This window comes from Schistocerca gregaria, chromosome 1, assembly GCF_023897955.1.
Source record: "Schistocerca gregaria isolate iqSchGreg1 chromosome 1, iqSchGreg1.2, whole genome shotgun sequence".
In the NCBI taxonomy this organism is placed as follows: domain Eukaryota; kingdom Metazoa; phylum Arthropoda; class Insecta; order Orthoptera; family Acrididae; genus Schistocerca; species Schistocerca gregaria.
Genome location: NC_064920.1, coordinates 933,312,973 through 933,328,852, shown reverse-complemented (window position 1 = coordinate 933,328,852; position 15,880 = coordinate 933,312,973). Strand labels below are relative to the sequence as shown.

The 15,880-nt window shown below is 41.7% G+C and overlaps 1 protein-coding gene across 1 annotated transcript in view; it reads right to left on the bottom strand.

Moving 5' to 3' along the window:
• The window catches only part of LOC126309833 (discoidin domain-containing receptor tyrosine kinase B-like), a 271,956-nt gene that overhangs the window by 32,483 nt on the left and 223,593 nt on the right, over positions 1–15,880 (bottom strand). Inside the window, exons 12-13 of the mRNA XM_049992104.1 lie at positions 10,418–10,599; positions 1,166–1,309 (exon numbers count right to left, since the gene is read on the bottom strand). Coding sequence (XP_049848061.1) covers positions 1,166–1,309; positions 10,418–10,599 — 326 coding nt within the window. The remainder of the gene's footprint in view (positions 1–1,165; positions 1,310–10,417; positions 10,600–15,880) is intronic.

Sequence of the window (15,880 nt, the reverse complement as noted above, 5' to 3'; positions counted from 1 at the left end):
GAGGCTTGTACCACTGTAACTGTCTTTGACGCTATTTAAAAACAAAATTACTTGGACGATTTTCCAATCATCATTGATCTTTAACATTACCAGCATTTTTTAGATAAATTAAACAGCCTTAGTTCCCACAGCGTCCCTCCATGCCTAATAAGTTCAACTTTTATTCCATCTGGGCTACAAATTTTGCGATTTTTCAAACGTCTCACAACCTGCAGAACCTCATGTAAGGTTACGGAATTAATGGGCTTGTCACAGTGTTACTTATTCTGTATTTATTCATAATAGTATAAATTATTATAATGTTGTATCCACTGTTCTTTATGAATTACTATAATTCGAGCATTATCTCTTTTTGACTGATTTAAGTACTTTAAAGTTTTATATGCAGAGTTCTGTTTCCCATGTACATCATGTTCGATATTACTAACTAATTTGTACTAAGATTATTGGCATGTTTACGTATTACTTGCTTAACATGTTTCGGGTTTTTTCTTCTACCGTTACTCGGTTTTCTGTGCTCTTTTTTAGTAGGAGCACATAAGCCTTTTGTTTCCCCTTCAAGCCTTCCATACTTTTAACACTCTCCTTTTTAACTTACTCTGCTTACCAATCGCTTCAAAAGCAGCTCTTTAAACACACTCTTTTACATGGTTACATTCTGCCTACTCATCATGTGCAGTGGCCGTTTTTACTAGGTATACCTGTATTCTCTATTGATTTAGTTTCTTAATGCTCACTTCATCGTCATAAACATACTTGAACACTTCTTCTGAAGGATGTGGTTCTTTTCAGCAAATTTGTTCCATTTCCCTACTAACCTTTTTGTTTCAACGAAGAGAAAATGGTCTGAATCATGTATATCTTTTCCTCCATGTACCCTTATTTCCTGTATTTGATTACTCTGTTTTGATTTTACGACAAAGTATTCTACTATCGATTTAAAGCATACTACAGTCCACATATTTTCTTAATGTATTTTTCGCTAAAAAAGAACCATATTTTCAGTGTACTGTAAGTGTCGAACTGCCTTAACTACCGTCCATTATCATTAATGATTTGTTCTCCGAAAGCAGAAGCTACTTCAGGTACAACATTAGTTACTGATTTTGGAATGTATGTGTGCCTACGAGCGACGAAAGTGCTCTCTCGCGGGGAGACTGCGTACCTCTCCTAGGTGGCAGGAGCCGACCCTTTCGATGACCCTGAGGCACTCCCTGGGCACCTGTGGCAGCGAGGGAGCCTCCTTGCAGCGGTAAGGACGGTCCGCCACGGGCACGATGTTCCAGCTCACTGTGGGCGGCGTCTGGCGCTGCAAAATGTTCAAAAACACTGAAATCAATGTTTCAGAAAAATTACTCAGTTCTAAACAATACAGCACGCACATCGTAAAAAGCTAGTAAAAGGGTTATCCTCAAGAAAAGTAATGTAGAAGCAACGGAAAATGAAAAGGAAAAAAAATTTCTTTAATATATTGTTGCACTTTTATTATGTCTACTGGACAACCATCGGAACTTCCCCTGGTGCCAGTCGTCTGTTTCCAATTAGATGTGATAAATGCTGTGGAATCTGTGCCACACCAACTTGGGAAACAAGATTGACGGTTGTCATCAGGGGATGCTCCGAGGATAGTTCTTGATGCCGAAATAATAATAATGAAAATGCAACTATACATTACAGCAAACATTTTTTCTAATTGCGTCAGTCGCTGTTACAACCGGTAGTATCTCGGGAATATGTACTAGGGATAGTTAATAGTGGGTAATTTCCTACTTACTACATGTCCTATTATTCTGCTAGGTACCAGGGTGTTTAGAAAATCAAGAGAACGAATTAACCGGAGAAGCAGCCAATGAATGAAGCAGGCAGTGCAATATTCCTGCCCCCTACATGCCGTCACCTCGCTGCTCAGATAGAGTTACGTGTAGCTGGGACGAAGAGTGACTGAATGTCCCATTCATGCAGCCATACAGACGCGGTGTTCTTCACCACGTGTAGGAAGCAGCCCTATAATGTATGACTTGTATATGACGCTCGATGATCCTTTAATGAGTGATGCTTCGTTCACATATGAGGCAATATGGTTGGCTGTGCCTTACATTGAGATGAAAAGGCTAGTTTATCAACACGCCTTCAAGTTATATCAGCTGATAAAAGAAGAGTGTGGGACGACTCTTAAGATTACATGAATTGTCGGACGTGCCATGGGCGATACGTCATTGGACAAGGATCACATGCTTGGATTGCTTGGATGGAAGTCGGCCGCATCTTATTCAAAGCAACAGTTCTGGCATTTGCTTCAGTCGATTTAGGGAAGCCTAAATGCGTCTGGCCCGAAGAGGATTTGAGCATCGCCGTCCCGAATGCAGATCTAGTGTGCTGTCCACTGCGCTACCTTTCTCAACAATAATTCAGAGAGGGGATTTTAATATGTTATCTGCGTTGCTGACTCATTCATAATTTTTGTAAGCGATCAGCGAGTAATACACCCTTTGCCATTACTTTAGTCTTCCTCATGTTTAATTTGCGTGTTACTTTAAGTTTTTCTCCTTTGAGCGAACTTGCAACATTTCACTGATTATGTAACATGTGTCTTGTCAGAGTGGAAGAAAGTGATCGGGGTTTTGCATAAGACACTTGTAGAGGTAATAGTGAGAATATACAAGATGAAGTTACACATAATGGATGTCTCTCATTTCGTATGTAATAGCCATGTACGGTAAGCTAAACATACTAAATAATTATATGATATTGTCAATCGATAATACAAAATATGCTCTATTTCCAAGCTGCCCAGTGACTAACTAGTCCGAACTGAAGTTTACCATTAAACTCCAGCACGCAGATCCTAGAGAACGCGGCGTGCCACTTCAGTCAGAATTAACAGCAACATGTAGTCCACCACAATGCGTTTTGGCAGAATTCTGCTATCATCAACTGCCCGTCTAATAACAATAAATTAATATTTGTTGTGTGCACAAGAAAGGTTCACACACAACACCAATAAAAACCTCACCCATATACAGCATGATTCAGCTGCCTTTACTGATGGGTTTTATGAAACCTACAACGAATTAAAATATACGGGTGATAGTTTCATTATTCCTCACTCGCTAAAAGCAAACTACTGGCCCTACAGAAAAAATGAACAAAATCGTTTTGTGGGACATTTAATGTAGTTAAATTTGGTGCTGGAATATGTTTTCCTTAGAGGCCATAGTTTTCGCGTTATTCACCATAATCCTACAAAAGTGACCTTCAACTGCACCCTTACTCTCATACTCAGTCACCACCGGTCGGAATTTCTAGTAAGTCGTTTATTGCACTACCTCTTAACATTGTAAAAATATTTGCGACTGCACAAATTACTTAACACATTCGACCTCGTTTGGTCTTCATTGACTGGCCTTACTATGCCACCAGCTAGGTCGAGCAATTACAAACTGTATAATAGACATATGTGTAAATTTTACCCAAGATTTTTGTGAATTTTGGCACTATAAAGTAAACAATTACGTTGTTGTATTCGTCAAGCCTTCTGACTACGAATCTACTACACTTGTAAGGATTAAGTTTGTACCGAATTGCAAACAGAATTACTTTTGGCGTAAGGTAACAAATTCGTTTTTCTTTTATTGCCTCACGGGCACATTTAAATCAATAATGTTAAGGAGATTGCCAACATTGCTGGTGGTGTACTAACTCATTCAGTAAAGACTATGAAAGGTCGAATATCGGGAACAGTTCGTGTAGCAAGAAATATTTGTACAGCGGTAGGCGAGATTGTCACAAAATTATACTAGAAATCCTGACTGATGAGGGGTGATTGTGAAGATGGAGGTGCATTTGAAAGTCACTTTTGGAGGTTTCTCTTGAATAAGTCGAAAACCGTTGCCATTAGTAAAAAAAACATTCCAGAAAACAATGATAACATTAAATTTTCTACAGGAAGGTACTGTTCCTCTTTTTTTGTAGCACTAACAGTTTGCCGTAACGAGCGAGAGAATATGAATGTCTCACACGTGATTTTTAAAGGCGTTGTGGATTGCATAAAACCCATTGGCAAGTGGAGCTAAATCACCCTGTTTAGCTTAGTGTACGACTAAGATATGAGTACATGACGATAACTTAACACTGCTAAAATGCAAGTGCGAAACTAAAAGCTATTATTAAACATGACTGAAGCGGCAAACTGAGCTCCTTATAAAATTCGTAAAACAGACGCAGTTATCATCCGCATCCATGCAACGAAAAGAAAAAAAGTTAAAAGACCTGTCGTCGCTACAAGAAGTGCCTCTGGGATGCTTGGAATATGTGTTACTGAGCGTTACTGAAGAAACGCTGCTTCAGCATTTTGCAGCTCTCTTTCTAAACCATATCGATTCGAAGTTGGACATTTAGAATTGCTCCATATGGCTGGTATCATTTATTTCCTTAGTTTTCTTATGTAGAATTATAAAGAAACTTGTTTACAAACCTCTGTACCGTCAGAAGACGAGCTGGTTGCACAGGATATCATTTCTGAATTAAATTGTCAAATATGTGTGAGTGGCTGTATTCAGTCTCATTACACGGTCACAATTTTTGGAACGAACATAATGTCTATCGCATCGGGCTACGTTTCAACAGCACGTTGCTACCGAATAATGATTTTTATTCAAGCCTATTAGTTTTCTTGTCACATGTAGACCAGTAGTTTCTGGTCATATACTCATCGTAAAACGTTATTAACAACGTCTCCTACAAAACGAATGCGTAATAAACACTATGGAACTTACTACGGAAAGAAAACCAACCTGTTTTACTCGAGAAAGAAAATAAAAGGAATGCTGTAAATAAGTACCTTTGTTGTTAATAGTTGGTTCTGAGCTTGCGTTTGTTATACTCTATTCGTAATAAATTTTATTGCTATTAAATTTCATAAGTAGATATGCCCTTCATGTCGCATGACTATTCGTTCAGGAAATATATGATTATTTCTTCAGGTTCTCCTATACAATAATCTAGCTCATCACATTTACTTTTGGATGTTATTCTTACGATCCTATCAAAACGGGTGTGAACGAGAATATGGATAAGCTAAGCAGGAAAGAGCACACCTTCATGACTGCTGAAAGACGTTAAGATCTTCCGTAAAGAATCCACGAGACTAGAAAATTATCTGAGAGTGACACATTCAATGACACAATGTCTATGAATACTTCACTAAAATCATTGAGTCAGACTACGAAATAAATGGAATATATGTATTAACACCATACGATAGAGAAATGGAGGAGCTTTTTATCATAAAAGTCATTAAATTGATCTAAATACATTACAGAAAGTGAGGTTATAGGGGCGAGTCGGAGACATTTGACGACCATTTTATGAGGCCATGACTGTAGTTACCCAAGGTACAGTTATTATAAGCGCTATAAAAGCAATGAAGCAACCATTGGCCTCTTAGGTACCACAAAAAGAACCAATAATGGATTGAAAACCATTCGTTTTATACACTCCTGGAAATTGAAATAAGAACACCGTGAATTCATTGTCCCAGGAAGGGGAAACTTTATGGACACATTCCTGGGGTCAGATACATCACATGATCACACTGACAGAACCACAGGCACATAGACACAGGCAACAGAGCATGCACAATGTCGGCACTAGTACAGTGTATATCCACCTTTCGCAGCAATGCAGGCTGCTATTCTCCCATGGAGACGATCGTAGAGATGCTGGACGTAGTCCTGTGGCACGGCTTGCCATGCCATTTCCACCTGGCGCCTCAGTTGGACCAGCGTTCGTGCTGGACGTGCAGACCGCGTGAGACGACGCTTCATCCAGTCCCAAACATGCTCAATGGGGGACAGATCCGGAGATCTTGCTGGCCAGGGTAGTTGACTTACACCTTCTAGAGCACGTTGGGTGGCACGGGATAAATGCGGACGTGTATTGTCCTGTTGGAACAGCAAGTTCCCTTGCCGGTCTAGGAATGGTAGAACGATGGGTTCGATGACGGTTTGGATGTACCGTGCACTATTCAGTGTCCCCTCGACGATCACCAGAGGTGTACGGCCAGTGTAGGAGATCGCTCCCCACACCATGATGCCGGGTGTTGACCCTGTGTGCCTCGGTCGTATGCAGTCCTGATTGTGGCGCTCACCTGCACGGCGCTAAATACGCATACGACCATCATTGGCACCAAGGCAGAAGCGACTCTCATCGCTGAAGACCACACGTCTCCATTCGTCCCTCTATTCACGCCTGTCGCGACACCACTGGAGGCGGGCTGCACGATGCTGGGGCGCGAGCGGAAGACGGCGTAACGGTGTGCGGGACCGAAGCCCAGCTTCATGGAGAAGGTTGCGAATGGTCCTCGCCGATACCCCAGGAGCAACAGTGTCCATAATGTGCTCGGAAGTGGCGGTGCAGTCCCCTACGGCACTGCGTAGGATCCTACGGTCTTGGCGTGCATACGTGCATCGCTGCGGTCCGGTCCCAGGTCGTCGGGCACGTGCACCTTCCGCCGACCACTGGCGACAACATCGATGTACTGTGGAGACCTCACGCCCCACGTGTTGAGCAATTCGTCGGTACGTCCACCCGGCCTCCCGCATGCCCACTATACGCCCTCGCTCAAAGTCCGTCAACTGCACATACGGTTCACGTCCACGTTGTCGCGGTATGCTTCCAGTGTTAAAGACTACGATGGAGCTCCGTATGCCACAGCAAACTGGCTGACACTGAATACGGCGGTGCACAAAAGCTGCGCAGCTAGCGCCATTCGACGGCCAACACCGCGGTTCCTGGTGTGTCCGCTGTGCTGTGCGTGTGATCATTGCTTGTATAGCCCTCTCGCAGTGTCCGGAGCAAGTATGGTGGGTCTGACACACCGGTGTCAATGTGTTCTTTTTTCCATTTCCAGGAGTGTAATTTCAAACTCCATTTTCTTGCTACCGGCTGTTTTGTTTTATTTGCGTTCCAGATGTGTTCTGCCCTTTCTACTAGTATTAAAGATATCCTCAGTGGTTTGTAACCTAAATCTACCTTTAACGTGAAGGTGAAATTCGTCTGGAACGCAAATGAAAGAAATATTAGCTTGCATTGAGAAAATGTCGTTTCCGTTTATAAAACGAATATTTATATACTTGCTGCGCATAATGTCATCAACAAACTTATTATATGAGAAGGAGTTTTAAAATATGGAAAGCCGTCATGTGGATTAAAAATATACCAACGATGACTGTACAAACAGTTTTTACTATCGAGTTGAAATATTTCAGCTGTTGACCTGAAAAAGACTCATGATTTTGTGCAAAACCTTATGATTCTGTTAATGTTATGTGGTAAGCTACTTCGCTTCAAATGATCGTTAACATTGCTGAATCACTCCACAACATCTCATCGATTAAACTTGTATGAATGACCTCTGCGCAAATAAATCAGGTTATTAGGTAATTTGTAAGACTTCATTATTTTCAAACATGTTTTTGCTACGTTTTGTCGTCTGTTGTCGTTATTGTTCTTGTTATTGTTGTTGTCGTCGTCGTCGTGGTCTTCAGTCCAAGGATTGGTTTGATGCAGTTCTCGGCGCTATTCTATCCTGTGCAAGACTCATCGTCTTCGAGTAACTAATGCAACCTATATCTTTCTGAGTCTGCTTACTGTATTCATCACTGTTCTCTTTCTACAATTTTTACCCACCACACTTCTCTCCAATACTAAATTAATCCTCCCTTCATATCTCAGAACGTGTTCTATCAACATATTCCTTCTCTTAGCAAATTTTGCCTCAAATTTCTTGTCTCTCCAGTTCTGTTCAATACCTCCTCTTGCCCGCATCTCGAGGTCGTGCGGTAGCGTTCTCGCTTCCCACGCCCGGGTTCCCGGGTTCGATTCCCGGCGGGGTCAGGGATTTTCTCTGCCTCGTGATGGTTGGGTGTTGTGTGATGTCCTTAGGTTAGTTAGGTTTAAGTAGTTCTAAGTTCTAGGGGACTGATGACCTAAGATGTTAAGTCCCATAGTGCTCAGAGCCATTTGAACCATTTTTGAATACCTCCTTAACAGTTACCTGATGCACACATGTTACTTCAGCATTCATTTGTAGCATCACATTTATAAAGGTTCTATTCTCTTCTTTTTTTAAGCTGTTTATCGTCCATGTTTCACTTCCATACACGACTACACTAAAAAAAATACATTTACAAGAGACATCGTGCCATTTAAGCCCATATTGGATACTAACAAATTTCTGTTTAACAGGAACGCCATTCTTGCCATTGCCGCTCCAGTCTGGCTAGCACCAGTTATTTATTGCTTTAAGTGTATAGTTTATAAACTAGTATTCTGAGCATCACCTGCTTTTATTCTGTTACACTCCGTTATTCTTGTCTCAGTTTTGTTGATGTTAATCTTGTACCCTCCTTTCAAGACACTGCTCATTTCTTCAACTGCTCTTCCACGTCTTTTGCAGTCCTCACAGAACTACAATATCATCAGCAAACCTCAAGGTTTTTATTTCTTCTTTCTGAAGTTTAATTCGTACTGCAAATTTTTCTTTGGCTTTCTTTCCTGTTTTCTCAGTATACAGATTGAATAACATCGGGGAAAGGCTATAATCCTTCTTAACCACTGCTTCCCTTTCCTTGCCTCATGACTTTTGTAACTACCCTTTGGTTTTTGTACCAGCTGCAAACAATTTTTACCCCTGCCTTTTAATCTTACTACGTTTAGAATTCCAAAGATAGCATTCCTGTCACCAATTCGAAGCTATCTCTAAGTTTACAAAAGATATAAAGATAGGTTTGCCTTTCCTTAACATATCTTCTAAATCGGCCGCTGTGGCCGAGCGGTTCTAGACGCTTCAGTCCGGAACCGCACTGCTGCTACGGTTGCAGGTTCGAATCCTGTCTCGGGCATTGATGTGTGTGTTGTCCTTATGTTAATTAGGTTTAAGTAGTTCTCAGTTTAGGGGACTGATGAACTCAGATGTAAAGTCCCATAGTGCTCAGAGCCATCTGAACCATATCTTCTATGATAAGGCGTAGGGTCAGTATTAACCCACGTTTTCCTAGATTACTTCGAAATCCAAACTGATTTTCACTGAAGTCGACTTCTGCCCCTTTTTCCATTCTGATGTAAGAAATTCATATTGGCATTTTGCAACCATGACTTATTAAACTGATAGTAATTTTCATAAGTGTCAGAAACTGTTTTTCTTGGGGAACTATTACATTATTTTTAAAGTCTTTGGGTATTCCGCCTGTCTCATACATTCTGCCCACCAGATGGAAGAGTTTTCTTATTACTGGATTTCCGAATGCTCTCAGTATATCTGTCGGAAAGTCGTCTACTCCAGGGGCCTTGTTTGGATTTAGATATTTCAGAGCTCTGTCGAATCCTTAACGTAGAATTCTCCCATCTCGTATTATTCTACATCTATGCTTGTATTATTGCGTTCATCTCCCTTATACAGAACATCTATACACTATTTCCACCTTTCAACTAGTTTAACATCTGAGATCTTGCTATGTACACATCCGCTTCTCCTTTCTCCAAAATTGGAATTTATTTTCCTGTATGCGCTATCTATCTTTCCCCCAGCGAAATATTCTTCTAATCTCTTACATGTGACCTCTAGCCGTTGCTGCATAGCCAATTTGCACTTCCCCTTAATCTCATTTTTAGACGTTTGTATTCGCTTTCGCCTGCTTTATTTGCTTCATTTTTATGTTTTCTCCTTTCATCAGCTGAAATTGGTGTCTCCTGTGTTATCCAGGGATTTCTACTAGACGTTATCCTTTTACCTATTTGATCCTCTGCTGCCTTCACTATTCCATCTTTTAAGGCTATCCATCCTTCCTTTACCCTGTTCTTCTCAATAGCTCCTTCTCGTTCTTTCAGTTTATCCAGCTCCCATCCGTTTGAATTCCTACCTTTTTGCTTTTTCTTCAGTTTTAATTTAGAATTCATAATCAATAAACTTTGATCAGAGTTCACATCTCCCCTGCAAATTTATTACGATTTGAACTCTGGTTCCGAAACCTCTATATTACCATTATAAAATTAATCTGAAACCCTCCGGTGTTTCCATGTCTCTTCCACGAATATGACCTTCCTACATGATTCTCAATCCAAGTGTGGTTAAACTACACTGTATTCAAAATTTTACCAGACGACTTCCTCTATAATTTTTCCCACCACTACTTTTTCTTTTCTTTCTCTTCCTATAATCGAATTCCAGTCCTATATCGTAATTAAATTTTCGTTCCCCTTAGCTATCTGAATAATTTCTTTTATCTACTACACAATTCTTCAACCTCTTCATCATCTATGAGTTTGAAATCTACTGAACTCGATGCACACCCATATTCAAGGCGAGAGGCGGGAAGGACTGTAAATGGACCAAAGTGTGTTGAGTGCGGACACTGACCGGCCGGCGCTCCTTGGGCGCCGTGTGGCAGCGCCGGCCCTTGGCGTGGCGCGGCGAGGCGACGTCGGAGGCCGGGCCGCCGCAGGGCGCCGCCGCCAGCTGCAGAGTGTGGAAGTGCCGCGCCGCGCCGCCGCCCGACTCCTCGTCCAGGCGCACCACCAGCGACTGCACCTCCACTGCGTCTGCGCGGGGGGCAAGAGCATGTTGTGGTTCAGCCACTGCTGCGTCAGGAACCGTCAACAAACTAGATCAATTGATTTCGTTGACGAACTGAGCTGAGCATAGTGCTCTATGAGTGCAACGTAACCACTTACGTTTACCTAAAGTCCAGAGGGTTTTACTGCGTGTACAATGCCTCCATATATAGTGTGCCATTCTTAACTGATTCATAATCGTAAGTTTGTGCATAAGAAAGTAGGGTTTTTGTTTTGTACATTTTCCGCTTCCTATGAGTTTATTTATCGGTCTGATTTTTTACTTGCAGATCAGTGTTGCTATTTGTGTTTACACACTATTATTTTGTTTCTTCGAGACAGAGAAGCTTTGGTGATTTGCAATTCCAGGTGGAGAATTCGGAATATTTCCCATATTTTCTTCTGTTTGAGTTGAATGGAGAGGTGACTCCAGTGAGAAACACTTTATGTGGATGACGGCACTGCACTGAGCAAGGCAAGAAATTGGTTTCCTCGTTTTAAGGAGTATCGTTTTGACATTAGTATCTCTCTCTAAGTTCAGGAAGACATTCGGGAATTGCTGATGATTGCTTTAACGCATTAGTCCACAATGATCCACATCAGTATAGTCAATAACTGAAAGATGCGATGAACTGTGATCATTCTAACATCTTGGACAAATGCGTACAATGGGGAAGGTTCAGAAACTGCTTGTATTGGGACCGTCTGCTCTAAGCCAAAGTCATGTTTGCATCTCTGCCTGCTCGACGTCAATTGGCTCGTGAACAGCATCGACCATTTCTATCCTCTGTCGTTATTGCTGATGAGAAATGATGTCGTTATGCAAACATAATGAAAGGAAAGGACTGGTTAAGCCGAAACAAACCAGAAACACCCTGTGCAAAGATCGTGCGCTTCCACTAAAAATAATGCCGGTGGAACAGCAACGTTATTGTGTACTACGAATTGCTTACCCGAGGTGAAACCATCACCGCTTACATTTACTGTCAACAACTGAGACGTTTGCAAGAGCAACGATCACGAAGACTGATATAACTGATGCTACTCAAGATGACGGCCGCCCGAATTCTGAAAGACTGAGTAAAACTCAATACAGGAACTGGGTTGGGAAGTGGAAAGTGATTTCGCAACCTCCGTAGCATCTGATCATGTGTACTCAGAGTTTCACCTTTTCCGCAAACAGCCGAATATCCTTCAAGGAAGTTATTTCCCGTGTGAAAATGCGTTCTGGACACGGCTCAAAGAGATCTTCGCCTAAAGACGATGTGATTTCCACACGTACGCCAGCGTTGGCAGAGTGTTGTGAACAGTGAAGGACAATATATTACTGAATCAACGCATATCGACATGTATGTAAAGGGGCATAGCCATCATCGTCCATCTCAGAAGAGAGTTGTATTGAATATGCTCACGGAGCAACGACTGCCGGGAATGGACCACCTCGGCTCCGAGAGTAATCATACCGCGAAGGTGTTAAGAATGAACCGATACACTCCGTGGTATCAGATCAACGCATCGAAGAAGCAAAGACGCGACGCAGGCTAAACAAACCAGGAGGACAAACACATAGCACGGCTTTCATTCTGTGATAACCCTAAACAGCCAAGGAATCACACGAGTCCTCCAGACACAGAGGAAAATTAAAGAAATGTGGCGATTTGGTGAAGATAATTTCAGCCTCAAAGTACCAAAGAATTATAATTTTCCTTGAGAGTGTGCAATAGTTACGTAAGGAAGTGTAAAAGGGCAACGAGTATTTGCTGCGTTAAACAACTCACGTTAAATACAGGAAATTTGAAAGAATAATTCAGTGGTGGCCGGGCACAGCATGTTGAACACAAGATTGTGTTCGAACATTTGGTATTTATGTTCTACACATCGGACTGTTGGGACTCTGTGATTAAGGGAGCAGTGAAGATTAGACTGAAGTACCGGCTGCGAACTTAGCAATGTATGGAAGCCTGCACTTGATAAAGAATAAGCACGGAGGTAAGCTTCTCACGCTTTGCCTATAAATGTAAGTGATGGCAAGACAAGCAACATTGGATAGTTAGCGTAAACGTAATCTATAGACGTAGAGGGCTAGTCAATCAAATGCCTCATCTGGGAATAAATGTTGGAATCTCATATGAATCACCCGCCCCATCTTCTCTTAAGTCAAAGTTGATTGGCTCTCCCCCTGTCCTAAATTCTACGGTTCCCATGAAATCCGGGAAAGACTCCGCCTGGCCTTCCGCATCCGTTACCTTCCCCACCTCGCATCCTCACTTCCCACACATTCTACTCTTCCTGCAGCATCTTCAGTCACAGTACCCACTACTACACACACTAAGGGCAAACCAAGGTCCCTGCTGCGCCGCTGTAAGTATATTCAACCTTCCGTGACTTATCCATTCTGTACTGACGTAATTTAATCCGACTCCGACAAACAACGATGATCCCTCCAGAGATATACCCCTCTTTCCTAAGTAGCCACAGCGTTCCACCTCACATCCTTCAGCGTTCCTCCATCTCCCTTCCACCAACTCACCGAGTTTTAGTAGCTATCTGCGATCCCGCATGGCTCCATAATCATATTCATCACACCATTTCTATCATTATCATGTACCATCTGTATCCCCATTACACCATATAATTAACGTTACCATCAGTGATTTGATTTTAGCTGTAATATAAATTCATATGTACACTTAAAAAAAATATTGTCCAACAATGCGATTAAAAAAATGTTTATTATCGTTTGTTTCTTTATCTATTTCAAAATATCATTTGGTTCGAGAGCTGTTTCATTCGTTTACACCCACCCCTTCGTGTGGAATTAAAATAGCAAAGGAAAAATAACTGTTTCACAACATTCACCCCATTATGAAGATACTAATGGAAAGCTTGGTACTTTTACGTGGCACGTTATTCCATAAATTTTCATTCGAAGAGTCCGTTGCAAAAGGCTATGTAGCTATAAAATTGCTAACAGTGTGTATAATTTCTGTTATTATACAGCTTTATCATTGTCGACATTTTCAGCATGCTAGCTTCAGTGGGATCGCGTTCCAACGCCAAAGCACGTATGTGTCCGAAAGTATCACAATCCACTGCCTGGTCTAGGACAACACATAACGACCTGAGCCAAGAGAACCTGCCAAAATCTTACGGCATTGTACATGTCCCCAGATTATAATCCGTTGAACTGTTGGTCTGCTTTAATTTTTTCTATGCATCAAGTCTAGCTTCTCTAATTAAATGATCTGATAACTAACTGTGGTATAGTTGTAAACAGAAATCGCAGAAACGACTTCCACCTAATCAGCACTAAACTTCAAGTTTCTGTCACAAAGTTTATTACAAAGAATTTAATAGTAACGTATTATATCACTCTTCAGTTCATTCATAAGAAGCACTTTCCCCAAAAGCCAGTGTTCTTACCGAACCAAAAAGAAAAAGTCTGAACGGGATACATGAAAAATACTGCTGTTTACTAATAGTCAAATATTTACATGAGTTTCAATGATTAGTTGAACAGGCGATTGTTGACATAACTCACTTCTTGGCAGTTTTTAGAAAGACGCAAAAAAAACTAACGAATCCGCTTTATTTTCGACCAAACAAGTAGAAATTCTTTGAGGAAATAGTTAACTGGTAATGGACTGTGGGCACACTGCTCCATGACCGTTGCAGTGTTTTTCAATGACAAAAATTCCTTCGTGTCCCAGAGTCTTTTCCAGTTTAGAAGCATTCATAAAGCATCTACATCTACATTTATACACCGCAAGCCACCAAACGGTGTGTGGTAGAGGGTACTTTACGTGCCACTGTCATTACCTCTCTTCCTGTTCCACTCGCGTATGGTTCGCCGGAAGAACGACTGCCGGAAAGCCTCCGTGCCCGCTCGAATATCTCTAATTTTACATTCGTGATCTCCTCGGGCGTCATAAGCAGGGGTAAGCAATATAATCGATACATCATTCAGAAACGCACCCTCTCGAAACCTGGACAGCACTCTACACCACGATGCAGAGCGCCTCTCTTGCAGAGTCTGCCACTTGAGTTTGATAAACATCTCCGTAACGCTATCAAGCTTAGCAAATAACCCTGTGACGAAACGCGCCGCTTTTTTTTTTTTTTTGATCTTCTTTATCTCCTCTGTCAACCCGACCTGGTACGGATCCCACACTGATGAGCAATACTCAAGTATAGGTCGAACGAGTGTTTTTTTAGCCATCTGCTTTGTTGATGGACTACATTTTCTAAGGAATCTCCCAATGAATCTCAACCTAAAACCCGCCTTACCAACAATTAATTTTATATGATCATTCCACTTCAAATCAACCTGTACACATACTCCCAGATATTTTACAGAAGTAACTGCTACCAACGTTTGTTCCGCTATCGTATAATCATACAATAAATGATCCTTCTTTCTATGTATTCGCAATAAATTAAATTTGTCTATGTTAAGGGTCAGTTGCCACACCCTGCACCAAGTGCCTATCCGCTGCATATCTTCCTGTAAATTAACTGCAATTTTCTAATGCTGCAAGTTCTCTGTATACTACAGCATCATCAGCGAAACGCCGCATGGAACTTCCGACACTACCTACTAATACGTGACACATAGATAAATACTTTGTTCTTGAATTGCGTTTGATACTTTGTGTGCATACATACCTTCTGTTACTTTGTTTGTTACTGGGAGCACTAACGTAGCAACAGCGGAATCGGACGCCATCTTCAAGCAACATGTACTCAAAGGAGGAGAAAGCCCAATGTGTCCTCCAACATCACGAGAGATAGTCACCAAAAACAGTCAAGAGAAAATTCAAGACGGCTTACCATAGACAGCCATCAGACGTTAAATGCGTCAAGATGTGATATGAAAAATGGAAGGAAGCAGGGAACGTCTGTGATCTCCCTAGAACAAGCAGGCCTGGATGTAGTGCACGGATCATTCAAACAGTGAGAGACGTCTTTGTGAGAAGCCCCAGGAAGTCCGTTGGCAGCGCCTCACTGAGTTGCAGGTTCCGAAGACATCATTGCACCGTATCCTACATAAACAATCTATTTTCCGTGTGTACAAAGTTAAGATTGTGCACTCTGTCCAACTAACAGATTAAAGTGACCGTTATGACTTCGTTGTTGCCATGCTGGTGGAGAGTGAAGAAGATAACGACTACCTGAAATGTCTCATCTGTGGGTCCGAGAATCGCCACACGGAGTTTGAGACCTGACAGCACTTTATTTTGCTGAAAGTGTGATGCGGTCTTACGCACAA